General features: G+C 33.8%; 1 protein-coding gene across 2 annotated transcripts in view; it reads left to right on the forward strand.

Moving 5' to 3' along the window:
* The window catches only part of LOC110372961 (transcription factor SOX-5), a 265683-nt gene that overhangs the window by 199492 nt on the left and 50637 nt on the right, over nucleotides 1–15554 (forward strand). For both annotated transcript variants that reach the window (XM_021330012.3, XM_021330011.3), the window contains one exon: nucleotides 4187–4729. In XM_021330012.3, the coding sequence (XP_021185687.2) occupies nucleotides 4191–4729 (539 nt within the window). In that variant the 5' untranslated portion in view covers nucleotides 4187–4190. The remainder of the gene's footprint in view (nucleotides 1–4186; nucleotides 4730–15554) is intronic.

The following is a 15554-nucleotide window of genomic DNA, read 5'->3' on the forward strand; positions in this document are numbered from 1 at the left end:
AACGACTTATTTTCATGCTTTTATATTTTAGACATCCATAGACTTACACTATTTTCCCGCTATTAACTATTTACTAAATAATATATTTTTTGTTCTACCAATTTCACTCGAAAGGATCAAAATGGTTTGTGTGACTATACGTGAAGTATGATAGGCACGCACACAGCCGCGACGCTAGTCTGCGCGGTTTTTTGCGTTGAATTACCTAAAGTTGACATCGCGCGCCGAGCGTACACGCTCTTAACAAGGGGAGGCGTTTACAAAAACAATTTGCTACCAATTCACTGACGTCATTGTGACGTCACCCCACTGCAAATTGAAATTGAGTTGCACCATTGAAACTACTCAATATTGTTTGTGATTTACTTTGTTTCGTCAATACACAACCTATTTGCTATTTCAGAAAAGATTAAATTTAAAATATTTCATAAATTATTTTATATGAATAATAATAAAGTTATTACGGGCTCGAAATCAGCTTAAAATATGCCACAAAAACAAGAAATAAATGCTTTTGTAAATATATTTCAGTCGTCATATTATTAAAGCATGATCAACGTTATGAGCATTGACATTATTTAAAAAAATAATATGCATTTAATCTGACACGAATTTCCTGTTACAACAACTATAATACAGATATTTGTTAATGTCAATCACCAAAACTTATGACTAACATTATCATAAACGCAAAATGAACTGACGAGAAATAAACATTTCCGAACGTAATATTGACCTGTCAAATTTCCCGCCAATACGCCATATTGTTCGCGCCACTGCATGACGCCATTGTGACAGTGAGCAATGAAAAGGAAATTAGTAGTTACAATTGACATGTTTATGTATTTCTTTTGCAATGAACCTTAGCTGCTTATGAATAAGAGCTGTATTTCATTGTTTTGGGGGTGAACAGGTTTGCAAGGAGTTTGATTAAGCAGAAATAGTGACATAATGTCAAGAGGTTAAAGATTTTAATTTAAAAAATTGAAATGTTTTCAATGCATTGTTGTTAGTTTTAGTTGTTTATTAAAAATAAACTAAAACAGGACTTCAATTGCTTTTCATTTTACGGAGGCAACCACAGACAATATGGTTATTGTAACCGTTCAACGTAAGTTGATTGCTGCATTTTATCACAAGTCCTGTCGAAGCGCAACCTTATGAAACTGAATTATTGCCATCGAGTATAAAAACCCGTTCTCAAGTGAAATAAATTGAATAATTTTTGAATAATTGAAGTTATGAAAACTACAATAAGAAATTATTGTACGGGAAGCTTATCAATACGATCATAAAAACTCACTGAACCGATTTGAAAAATTCTTTCACTGTTGGAAAGCGACACTCTTCCCGAGTAATTTATGCTATAATTTATACCGTTACGAGCAATAGTTCCTACGGAACGCGGGTGAAAATGGCTTGTTACCAAAAATTTTGTTAAGCCTTGGTTTTTTCATGCCCGGTTTCTGAGGTCCACTTAACGAGAGTTTATCTATTCGTCAGCGCTATTGGTTCGATAACTCCTTCGAATGCGTTTCCGAGCTACGCGTCTTAAGTTAAACTCAGTTTAAACGGCGTATAACTTAACTGCCCATATTTGGCCGTTTATCTGTTCCATAACTTTGTTTGACGTTTAGATGTCACAAAAAATACCACGTTTTAGGTTACTTTCGTCGCGTCGAGTCAGTTTAAGAAGCCAGTGAACAAAATTAATATTAAAATGCCTACTTATAAAAATACAAACAATGAATATAGATAATATGAATGTAAGAAGCTCGTCACAATCGGATTTCGAAGTGCTTTAAATAATTTCTAATAAGTATATCATATTAGTGTCACGGAATAGAAGGGACAGGAGAAATCCTATCGAAATGTTTACCTACATAAAATTTGAAAAAGATATCGTTTTACATGTTGATTTCTGACACTTACCTACTCGATTATTAGACATTACTTGTACGGATTTTATCGCAAAAGTACGTAAAATCCGTGAAAGTCGTTTTATTTAAGAGATATCGGTTTGAAAAAAACACCGTAATACATCTGGATGACATTCATCACCCTTACTCTACCTCCTGTTGCGCTCCTTCAATGCACATGGTCTGAGTTGGAACAACTTTTTATTGCGTTTTTTATATAATTTTAACGTACATTTGTAAAAGAGCCATCTATCGACAAATTAAGAAGTACGTATCGGTTCCTTAACTATTTATCTGGCAGTTTGGTGCTCAGAAACGCAGCAAAAGTTAAACGGCGTTTATCAATTCAATAGCTTTGTCGAATCGATAACTAACGAAGAGATATCCAGAGACTTCAGAAACCGGGCATCAGTACTCACTTCATAAAAATAATTAATAAAAAAAATACTTTTTATTTTTGGCCTCCTCTATGATTTCATAGTTTCATGTCGCACCATCACCCCTCTTTGTCTCAAGGGCACTAACACGATTTGTTGTGGCAGTGTGCTAACAGGCCTTTTAACGCGAATATCGATTTGACACCTTTTGTTTCTAGCAATAATCGATACATCGATTGCTCCTGGGTCATATGCATCTATGTATCTTCTATTCTATGTACATAATTAGTAGATGATTTATGTTTTGTACAAAATCAGTCGAACGGTTCTTCATTTATGAGATTTTTTGTAATTTCACTTTATACGTAGCGAAGCACGTAAACTTACCAGATTGCTAGTAAGTACGTGATAATTTTCATATAGGATAGTGATATTAAAATATTTATGCATATTTTGAATAATATGTAACATTTAACTTCGATTTTTCTGATTATTTGTGAAATCTTCAGAGATCAAATAAAGTAAAAAAAAAAGAATATTAATATTTCAGTGACATAATTTATTCAATCAAAACTATTTTAATTATAAGCTGGTATTAAATAAACGTTGCAAATAAGGCCTCAAAATTAAATGTTTATTTTTCATTTAGTTGTCAGGCCTGTCCCAACTTTGCAGACTTTGAGTAAACTTCTAAACATAAACAATGTTTTGTATGTAAATAATTGTTAATGGATTTAGTCTAGTTTCTTAGGATTAAGTGTTAAAGGACTTTAGGTCATAACGGAGATAACTGGGACTTCTAAATTTATAATCAATCTAGTTAATAGTCAATGTTTTATTATTTGATTTGGGAAATATGATAAGATTTTGGCAACAGCATCTATAGAAAGGATCAATAGGAGGGTTATTGTTGAAAATGACAATCTGCACTGTATATAAAGTCAATGATATAGTAAGAGTCAGTCTTGTACAACACAGAGTATTAACAAAGCAATAGCGACCACGCCAAAATAAAGTAAACACGTTCACAGCTAAATAGATATGCTTTAAATCTGTTTACCTCATTTGTCACTGAAGTTCAAAGGATGAAACATTCCGGCAAAAGGATGACACTGCGTAAACGTTTCAAAATAATCACATCAATACTTACAACAGATACGTAGACAAACATCAAAGCAGGCGCGCCAGACACTATGCGCAGAGGAACTGTTTGTTAACACAATCAATGAAGACATTCCCAACTCAAATCAGCATCAAAGTACACATGTTAGTCTATAATCGTACACACACGCGCAATATTTAGAGTACCACACACGTTATCGGCCAATCCGCTGTTACTAACACCCACACATACATGAAATCTGCAAACATTACTAGGCCTTCCCCGCCCTTCTAATTTCTTAACAAAATAGGTGTTTCCAACGCTACTGAATTCACATTTAGGGGTCTACCTCCGATGGTTGGTATTACATAGACCGGCGGACACCTTAAGTCCAAAGGAGGCAGTAACTGCAATTAGTACAATTAGTAGAGCCCAATTAGGTGCTTTAACGAAGCGAGTTTCGTAACTAGTCGGGGGAGTTTGGTGACAAATACTACGTTTGACGTCTGACCCGAGATCTCGATCAAACAGTGATACTGTTTGTAAACCGTGTTTGTATTTAGCATTAAACAAGTATTTGTACTTCAAGTACTACAGTGATGCTAACGAACAGACTGAGCTGGATAATTAGGACATCTCCGGCCGTGACGTCACTGGCGCTATTAACTTGTCAACACTTCATACTTTGACAGCACTTAGTATGGCTCATAGAAGACTTAATATTATTACGTCACATGCCTATGATTGCTACTATATGAATGAAGTACTAATTAGTTCTTTCTTTTCAGAAACATGTCATCTAAACGAAAGTCACCACCGTCGAAATTGCAAGAAGGTGCCGCCGACACAGAGAAGCCTGAAGCCGGCCCTGCCAACCTCGACTTCCCTGACCATCAGGAGTCAGATGACAACGAACAGCATAGCTACTATAAATTCTCCCCCAGTTCTTCAACTAGGAGTTCAATTAGTGAAGAGGATACGAATTACGAAGACGAACGACCGTCAAAAAAGCAACGATTCGAGCAAACATTAGACATGACAAATAATCTTCTAGTCCCAACGTCTTTTCTAAGTCTGCATCAAGTGAATGATCTCCAGGCTCGAAGGCGTGGCTCCTCAGAATGCAGTAGTCCTGGAGCTGAGGCTAAGGTTTTGGGACTGTGCAACAATAACAATTCATTACTGAATCACAACAGCGCTTTATCGTTGACTGCGCCCCATAAGCGTTCTATGGATGACGTTTTGAAGAGGTTAACGTCGAAAATGAACAATAGTACGATTAAGGAAGAGAAAAGGCCTACCCCGTCTACGACACCAGTGAATAAGAACAAGTAAGTCAATTTCTTTTACCTAATTACGGATGATCAATCTTATGAAATGACAATACATCAGAATCCAAGAATCTAAATTAAGTAGGTATTAAGGATCATATGATCATAATTTTATCAGTTTACGTATTCAATCACGGCCATCGTTAGCAATGTTTTCATTCGGAACGATAAGTACGAACGGACTCTGTAGAAACAATCTCTTAGCATTTCCACTGCAACATTTAATTACTTGAGAAAATGATTAGCTCTCTCCGGCTGTAATTAGACAACAATAAATTAGTCGCATCAGTGGCTATCAATTACATTTATAGACACATACGTAACAATTGCTTGTCCTCTGTCTATCATTGTTCATTCCCCACTCATTAGCTCGACAGACATTACATTATTATCATCTAATTGATCTGGTCACCTTCCCTTTATTGGCAGTTTCCTACATCAACATTTATCAAATGTTTTGTTTCAGTCTGTTTACAAAGAGATACGGAAATCATTATTAGACGATAATTTATTATTATTAGATGATAATTTATTATTAATCCCGTTAGTGATAAGGTGTTTATTTATGCGAATTTAGGCTTTGTCACCTACGTCCGGTATGCATTCAGTTATGTAACTTATTTACCTTCATGATTAACTATTTTTTGATCTGGATATATGGCACATACGTCAATTTCGTTTAAACGCTTGTGAAATACGTAAACAAAAATCAACTAAGTAATTAATTTCAATTAAATTAGTTTTAAGCACTTAACAGTGTTTATAATTATTCTCTTTAGAGAAAGGTCACAAGGCATCCTACAATCATAATAAACAATATTACATAGAATGTAAGCAATGCAGTAAATTTGCAAGACACAGAATTTGAAACAAGTTCTAAATTAAATATTTTAACATACAACCAGAATAAAACATATATAGATAAATAGATAGATGTAGAATTTCCTTTTGTTACATCCACAATTACGCAACCCACTACCGTTTTAATTGCGACCACTGTCGGTCTCTTACTACTAAAATAAAACCAAGACACTAAGACATTTCAAGTTAGTCGTTTTCCAGAATTTAATTAGCCATATTACTGCACATTAAAAACAATGTTAGGACCACCGCAAGTTTACTATAAAAGCGTTAAACGCTTGTTTTACTAGGCTTTTATAGATATTCCGACGTTAAAGTATGTCCACTGAGTTCGGGTGACGGAAATCGTAAAGGAGTTAGTATGTTGCGTAAAGAGGGTTCACTTGAAGAAGTTTTTATTTTAATCGATGAACAAGATATTGTGGAATCATTAAAGAACAAAGATGATAAGAAAGATGAATTTGATGTTTTTAGCGATGCAAATAACATTAGCTAACTTGTATCTGATACGAAAGCTGTCTAATTTATTGGCGTAATTAAAATGCTATTCTACAAGTCTTTTCTAATAATTTATCAGAATACAATAAAAAACCTGATTATAATTCTAACAGGGCGTCAAAAACCAATTTTCATGTAAACAACGGCTAACCTTTTAGCGATGAACATGACATAGTTCAACAGCCACCATTAAAAGGTCGTCTCAAACATGTTATTTATAAAACTACAGCACGTTGGCTTACCAGTTTCATAGCTAATACTATTATAATTTTACGCGAGTTTAAGTGGACACTGAATTATTTACAGCCTATAACTTTAATGGAGAATGGCTTAAGTAGTAATTAAACCAATATGCTTGAATTTAAATTTTGTTGTTATGGAGTGACTATTTCCCAAGAAAGGTGGTGGAACCAAAATATTTGGTACGGTTGACTTTAAATATGAATATTAATCGTTGAGTTAACCTCTTCATTAGGTGCAGACAATATTTATGGTAATTTGGAATTCAACGGTTTTAGTGTGAATATGAATAAATAAAATAAGAAAATTATTGCTACTTTCAATGAAACTAAGAATAGGAAGACACAGAATCCTAAGAAAATATAATTAAGGAGATATTGATTTCAATAAAATGAGAAATATACTTACTGATGATGGCCTTTGGAACGTAAATCCTTGAGAAAACAAACAGGCAGCGTGAAATAGTTAAACAAATCTTACCAAGAGAAATGTAAGTAGATAATAATGATGTAATACATAATTTAATTACATCCAAACTGTAGTATGAGCAACATTTCCTTGAAGCAGATATTTAGCGTTAAACAGATGTGTTAACTGAGAATTGTCTCGTTTATAGTCCCCGTGATGCTAATGCGTTAAGACAACGGCAAAGCGTGAGATTATCACCGAACTAATGTTCCTCGTTTGCAGTTTAAATGCTCATTTTACTTTGTTTTATTTTTATTAGGTATTGTTCGCTTTAAGAATTTGTTTGTCATTGTTTTGCTCAAAATCTTCTGTTGCTTGTTTCACTACATGTTTATTTATAATGTCCATCTCTTTTTTTATCTTAACTTCAATTGATTTTATTGCTCCATCATCCAGGGTAGTGCATGTCAAAATATTATTTTCATAATGATGGTTATTTTAACCCATCTACGGCAAGGTTTTACGTGCCATTATCATGGAATGGGCTTAGAAATGCACGATCCAATATTATTGTCTCATATTTTGTCGTAACCTACTAGGAAAGCAGAATTTCACTACGCATTTTACTTCATGTTTAATATGCTAAACACCGTTTGTAGCAGTTCAGCAAGGTCAGATTTGCTCATCAAATTGATTTTTAATATTAAAATATTCTTGTCTCAAAAGTTATGTTATGGTTACTATGTTTTTTGTTATTAATATTCATAATTAGTACACTCAAACAACTAACGGTTTTACCAAACAGTCTTTTATCATTCTTGTCATCACCAATGTTAATAATGATTTTATCAAATTCATTATTGACAAGTAAATTATGAATGTTGCAGAATACTGCGCCATTTCAGCGGCCATGTTGTATTCCAACTTTATTGACTAGCACAGACAGTCTAGTCACTAAAATATGATTTTATTATCAGAGCTTTATAAACTGAAGTATAATTGAGATAAAATGTCTGGATAACGATCGGAAACAAGTTTTTTATTGGCCTTTCTATCTGCTATTATTACTTTGTGCAATTAGTTCTTTGATAAACCAGCCCGGAATTCAGCATGATATCAAAGTCCGTAGATTAATCAACAGTCCAGAGACATTAGCGTTGCCAATATAAATAGACCTATTATGGAAGGTAATTGCAGAACTAATAGGGTTCTAGGTATGTTCCGTAGTGAAATCGGACACAGACTAGAGTTACCCGCATCTTTTTTTGCAATCTGAGCAATTAAATGTAAATCGTCTATAGGTATGTGACTTGAGGTCCTTAGAGGCAAAGTCGGATACAAATAATTGACCGCATATCAATCAATTATTCTAGTCTAGACCAAATTAAATAGTTGTATCCTTTGATTTATGTTCTAAGTATAACAGTTTTTCTTTGGTCAAAACGGACAGTTTCTTACGTACAAAGCAGAGCCGCTTCATCAAAACCTTTAAGTCTACTCACTACGACTAAGTTCCTCTCATAACCCTTCTATCGCCAAGCCCCAATTAGAATACTAGACAATAAGACCGATAATGCAATGATAGAAATATGCACAAATTGCTAACAGATTTTAATAGTCACAGATTACGTTCAATAATAGAAGATAATTATAACAAAGGTTAAGGCGGTGTCAAGCGTGATCTATGTCAATATTTACGTGCCAACCTTATCAGCGGTGTTATCACAAATTAATAGCTTTTGTTGATAACTATGATTGTATTCGCGGATATGTTGTTATTGGTTACCAGGAGAAACATTGTCGTGAATCTGTTTTCAATTGAAAAGTAAACAATCGCGATAAAGGATGAGAAAACAGTTGAATGAAGTAATTCTTTAATTAATAACGATAAAAATGTTGCTGCGATAGCATTTGACACAGTAAACAGGTCTAATACTGACCTTATTAAGATAATAGATGAAATTAAATCATCTGGAGCTAATCATTAAGGTGAGTCAGACAGACATGACGACGGTACACAAAACGCTAGAAACAAATCAATCACTATAAATCATTTCAACATCAATAATTATTATTTCACCGGCAATTACAGAGCAGGTTAAACAATTGCGTTTCTAATCTCATAAATAAGTCATAGCAAAGACAATAAGGGTACTTTTGGCGTATTATTAAGCCCGGCGCGGTCTATTGTCTGCACTAATTAAACGGGCCGTAATAGCCGCCGCGGAGATTAAGACGTGAGCCTGTAATGTGCTACAATCCATCTCCGTTATGCTGGCTTTGGGCTTGGGTTGTGGGGTAAGACATGAGAGAGAAGCGGGTTTCTAAACAGTGCGGCATACAAGGCTATTCTTGACAAATAGGCAATAATAAGAACTATGCATTTAGATAAAATAATTAAAAAATAACGAATAGCAAATTGTAGGCCTCGATATTCTCTACATTAGCTTTAGGAAATTTTTACATTTAAAATGGTGAAATTCTCTTTAAAGCTATAAAATTTCTGTTCCGCAATCGCTCACAAAATCACTAAAGTTGGTTTAGTTTGATTAAAATCGGACGTTAAGAACTACAAAGATTTCAATTTCTATCTGCTAAAAGCCCAAGACTTAACCCACGTCAGTGAACAAAACGATAACAATAGACAAAGTCATAATTTGTACAGTGATATATATCCAGAAAGCACAATATAATGTTACAGATTACAGAAGAGTAACATTAGTTAATACGAAGATCTTATTTATGAACCCGGTGATGGAGGCCTGGGGGCGTTCCAACCGTTTTTGTTGAACCACCATGAGAAATGTTTTAACACAGAAATAATGATGGGAATGACAAAATAATTTATGTGTTTTATGGTGTTTTAATTTTATTTGGAGCTAGGAAAAATGTTTCAAATGTCTCAATAACCACAACGAAAGAAGAAGCTAAAATCTTTTTAAACGTATTTTAGATATGCACTGCAGTTGCAGTCTTTGCATACAGATGTAGCATGTCCCTGTAAGGTACCATGCAATCAATTACATCAATGCTATTCATATTTATATGTTACGACTTGTGAGCAAGTACTGATAGATATTCTTCATACAAATCAATACATGAACAAAACAGATTTCAAGGTAAACTGCACCTAACATGTCTCTGTCACGAGTCCAAAGACAATTGACAAGGCTAGCACAATACTTCTTTGTGTACCACAATAACTCTTTATAGTAGTCACAAAGTCGCCTTCTGCAAAGATTTGCCCCACACACGCGAAGCTACGAACAGAACTCACGTTGTTCAGTGAATTGTTCGTTTGTTACATGAACACCACAATTGTGCAAATTGAAATTGTTCTCATTGTTGGAATGTTAGTAATCGTAATGTTTTGTGTGACCATTTCAAAGGAATGTCATGACTATATTTAAAATAGCACGCGCTAGATGTGTGTCTTTGAGTGTGTACAATTCTAAACTCAAGTTTATTGACTAAGTTCATCTCATCTATAGTTTTAACTCATGATATTGCATAAGAATCTTCTTCTAGAATATATTAAACAATAAAGTGATCAGTTCTCTAAAAAATAACTATCCTCAGTTGGAGTTTGGAATGTTCCCAGGTCACACTTTTATGTATTTCGATACGCGGTTCACTATATCAATGATTGTTGTTCCGAAAATAAGAAAAACACGAACAATGTAATATGATGTCACCAGACATAATATTATCAGTCCAACCGTCTGTTTGTGTCTTTTCTATTTGCGTATTTCTGAGTGATAGAAAAAATCTGTTATGCCTTATTTGTTCTAAGTTATTTAAACCACCGAACTATTGAAAAAAGTCGTCACGTTTCAATCACGCGTCACAAACAAAGTATCATTTACAGAAAAACTTATCATCTGTCTTGCCGTATTAAGGATCAAAGTTGCATCAAAATCAATGAGCATTATCTTTTTTTAGGTTAAATGATCATAACTGTGATCAGCCTATCATGTGACCGTTGAACTATAATCTGAAGTTAAGAAGGACTGCAATTTTTACTAACTTCCCACCGGCACACGCCCCAATTAAGAGCAGAGACAATAACAATATACGAGATAAGGATTGACAAAATATAGGAACAATAATTTCGGTTGTGGCAGAGGTTATCTCGCTAGCTGGCCCGCTAATAAATAACACAACAATTAGTGCACTGTTCTTGCGATATTATTAATTATAACAATAACATATTTACTGGAAAAAAATGGAGATTTCATTACGTTATCTTGCATATCGATTCGAATTCAGACGGTATTTGTTTTCTGGCCTTGAATTCTGTAATGCTTCCATTAAGAGAACGATAACTTTGCCGTGCTAGATTTTGAAAACTTTCTAAGAAGAAAACCTTATTTTCCAAGCGATGCATGAAAACTGAGGCAACCACACTCGTAATTTACATAGAATCTGTATTGATCTGAGACGTGCGGAAAATTTGAAGTCGTCTAGTTGAAATACATGAAGTACTCACAATACTAATAAAACGCAGGAAATGCTCTTACCGCGTCCCAATAATCGGCCCTCCAATTATCTCCCGCGCTATGCCACCACATACCTGTTCGGAAAACCAATTTGATTGTGTAACAACAAATTATGCCTATTGCACGCCATTGCAAAACACACAACTTTGTCGCTGTTTCCCGCCTTCACGATTTCAAATTGGAATGCAACGTTAAGCGCAGCTCGGTGATTGGTTCATACAATATTCAGGGCGGCCAATCGCAGCGCGGCTGTGTCGCCAGTGCATCAAAAATTCCATCTGAATATACCAGTGTGGCAAGCACTAAAAATGATAATGCCCTAACATGGCCATACAATTTGAAATGAAGAATTCATGCATCGTTCTCGTTTACATTTGGGATGTGTTTTTATTGACGCTGAATCGGACAGGTTCGGTCCATTTTATTTATTGAGCGGTGGTTTATGCAGTGATTTTTGCGAAACTATTTCGAATAAATAAAACCGGTTTGTATGGGGGGATAGAAAAATAGCCGATCGTTTTGTTGAAACGGACGTATTATCGTAAATTGGTGAAAGCAATGATCGAAACAGGAAAGCTATGAATCAAATGGTTGTGAATAAAAACAGAGAAATGGTGGGAAATAGGCGATTAATGAAGATCATAGACTGTCGTGTTTTACTTTAGATTTCTATCTCCGATTTATGTAACGAAAATAATTATAACATGAAAATAGATTAGAATAAATGTAACCTACAACACCTATAAATATATTTCCTACTGCATCTTCCTATTGAAAGTTAATACTATAAAACTGAATCGATTTCTAATATTAAATTCTAAGATAGTCTTAATCTAGTTGCAATATCATTTAGTTAAAGGAACTGGACCATTAACGACCACACCACACATAACTAAAAGCCATTTACTTCTTAACTGAACAAATAACAAGATTATCTGCAATTTCATTTAAATTGTCTAATTATGGTCATTAATTAGTGCAACGAGCTTTTTACTCTACAATCTACATATACTAGTTTAAGAGAATTTATCGAAGAGGAAACAGTTCCATTTGCAAACCAGAGTTGTTTTGATGATCTATCAAGGAATTGTCGTTTATATTGATATGAAAACGCTCTAATTATGACAGTTCCCTTTGTATTTTATATTTTATTTTACCAGAACCCTTTATATTTTATCCTTCATACACGTATTCTATGCATGTATATCCGTCAAATGCTTATCTAACCCATCCAAAAACATTTTTGACATCTAACCTTTGGTTGGTCCCATGGTCTTCCTTATACCTAAAACCAGTTACTATGGAAACCGATCGAAAAGAGAACTATCCAAACAGACATGCATACTCAAGAACTCAATACCTGCCCCAAACTTTGATCTAAACAAGGTCTAAAAGTTCTCGTTTTTACCATTTTTTTGCATCAAGTGTACAGCGTTTCCAAACGACTGTTGTTGACCTTAACCTGATTTAAAATGCTATCAGTCCCCCTTGTCGGTAGTCGGGAAAACCCGAGCTTTGCCGAGCATAGCCGAGCAATGACGAACTCAATAAAAAGGTACAGTACATGACTGAGTATGTCGGTAGCAAGTTGTTAAATTCGTAATGAGTGTATTGTTGGTGGTAAGGTTAGGATGGATGCGGTTTGTGCTAGGTAAAATAGTTGCTCTACAAGTGACTTATTAACTTACCCATTCTCTTCCAAGTCAATCAACTAATACGCCATCACAGTCTTACTTTACTAATTAAAATACACAAAAAAAATGTCTAATAAAAATATTTAGTGTTATTTCCGCTACCGAGCATATCAAAATTAATTTTCATTAAAACTACTTGACCATCATAATCAATACACATTTAATTAGTCTGCACGTATATGTATTTTGCCTCTTGCAGTAATCAAAATCAGCAATCACGATTATTACCTCGCAAAGAAGTACCATCTTCATCTTGTAAGAAGTAACTCAAAAAAAATATACAATGCAAAACTAGCCGTTCTTTAAAAACACAGGCATATCCATACTAGTCTACCGTGTCTGTCGCGAGGGGCAAACAAGACGGATAACCCCACAACCGCCGTTGTCTCGCGTTAAGGGATTTTTTATTGTTGCCTCAAACTGTAGCCGTCAACCCTAGCGTTGCATACTTTATGTCGTGTCGACTGGCGGTGAAAAACAAATGACTGCTTCTTTATTGCGAGATCAAACTAGGAACTACGTTGTTTTGGTTAGGAATTGTTAAACAGTTGAAAGTCATGTCCAGATTTTCTTTTTGGCTTATCCTATTCTTACCAGAAATAGACTATCTCATCTACCATTTTAGGATTTAAGGCAAACATTCTGAAACTGAAAACACCTCATGTCATTAGTTTCAGTAGAGGAAAATATGCATAATGAAAATGACTGAATTATACAAATTAATTATTATTTATATTCAAATTAATGATCACTATTGTATCATTTACAAAGTTTGTAATACACGATTCATTTCACAATTTAACGAGTCCAAATATTTTCATTAACAAAACAATAATTACTGGGCACATTATAATCAATTTCAAAAGCGACCAACAATGATATAAAACCTCATTATATTTCTTTATATTCTCAATAAGCCATCAAAATACAGGGTGATTCCTGAATTAATTAGAACGAGCCGAGTCTTTAAAAAATGCCGACCCGAGTCTTTAAAAAATGCGGTAATACTTTGAAATCGATAGCTAATTAATATACAATTATAACACAGATACGGTTTTAAGTCCATAGGTAATGCCCCTCAAAGGAAAGATCTGCAAATAATACGAAAAGCAATTATTATCTCATTTGCCTTCCTTTCTTTCTTCGGCTTTGATGCGGAGATTTTGATCGAAATCCCAAGTAGGGATGAAATCAAAGAAAATTTTAGAAAAATAAGTTACTTATTATAATTTTTTTTCGTTCCTGTTTAGGGATGAAATGACGTAAGTAAATTGTTATGACTGAAATTTTTATAAAAATGGCGAAGCTACCTGCATTTTATTTGACAATAGTTCATCGAACTAAATATCAATTTGAAATTAATTTTGTTATTTTCAGTCTGCAATATAAATAATATGAAAATATTATTATTTTCCTGGAATTGAATATTCACAAAAAACATATTAAATATAAACCAAACACGTAGACCAACATCGTGTTCCCAAATGAAACAAAGTTCAAAAATATTTAAATAATATCACTTACGCCATTATTCTTGTGCACAGCAACGATATTTTTACAATCACGCCATCGACAGGTGGTACTGACAAGCCTTAATATTGGATCGGCTTTTTAACGACTTTCTTTTAAAAGTCCGACTTCGATTATACAGAGTGCTCCGATTTCCTTTGCTTGTAATTGGCGAAGTTTTTTAAAGGTCACAACTGAACGACACGTCATATTTATGTTCTATTTTAATAAGATTTTGTTATTTTTGTGGAGTCGGGGAAATAGGTAAATTGTATGGTTTTAAATTGTTGTTTAGTTGTTTTGATGGGTATTTTGAAATTGTTATGAGTGCTAAGTTGTGAAGTCATTGTTTATTCTGACATTGCGTGAGTGCTTTAAGCATTTTTTATTACTAATCTTGTTTTCATTTTCATACAGGTTAATTTTTGTACAAACATAAATATTAAACATTAAATTTTAAAATAACCTTTTAAAATATAAAATAATATCGCAAAAAAATCCACAGCGGAAGTATAAATAAAATTATTGAACGAGTGACAATTTACATTTGAAATAATAGCCAATTTAACCCGCATTTATTATTGACACGTTTTTTAAAATAAATACATTTTACATTTTTTATATTTTTTTTACAAAAAAGTTGTTTAAAAAATCGTAGCCTACTGTATAACTTTGTGTCAAAATTCATCGCGTGACGCGCGCAGCATCCATTTTAATGACATCACTTCAACCCTCTGTTCTCGGCACAACCCTTGAGATTTTCAAGACACCTCTTTGCCTTTTGTTTAGTAACAAACAAAGCTATTATGGTTATAAAACAAAGCTGGAATGGACCACGGTGTTTGCTATATTTTGTACTAGATTATGGCCAATCTCAAAAATATTTAGGTATTAAAAGTACAGCTTATCTAAAGGCCTTTTTCAGGCGTTGAAAATATGAGGGTTAATACCTAATAATAAGACTTACAATTTTGAACTAGTGGATTGATGAAATTATATGCATCTCTAAAATCATTTATCAGGCTCCATAAATGTCATGTGTACGGAACTAAAAAACTACTCATAAAAAATAGAGCTTTCAACAAAAAAACAAACAAACATCGATAAACAGTAAAT

Source organism: Helicoverpa armigera, chromosome 19, assembly GCF_030705265.1.
Source record: "Helicoverpa armigera isolate CAAS_96S chromosome 19, ASM3070526v1, whole genome shotgun sequence".
In the NCBI taxonomy this organism is placed as follows: Eukaryota; Metazoa; Arthropoda; class Insecta; order Lepidoptera; family Noctuidae; genus Helicoverpa; species Helicoverpa armigera.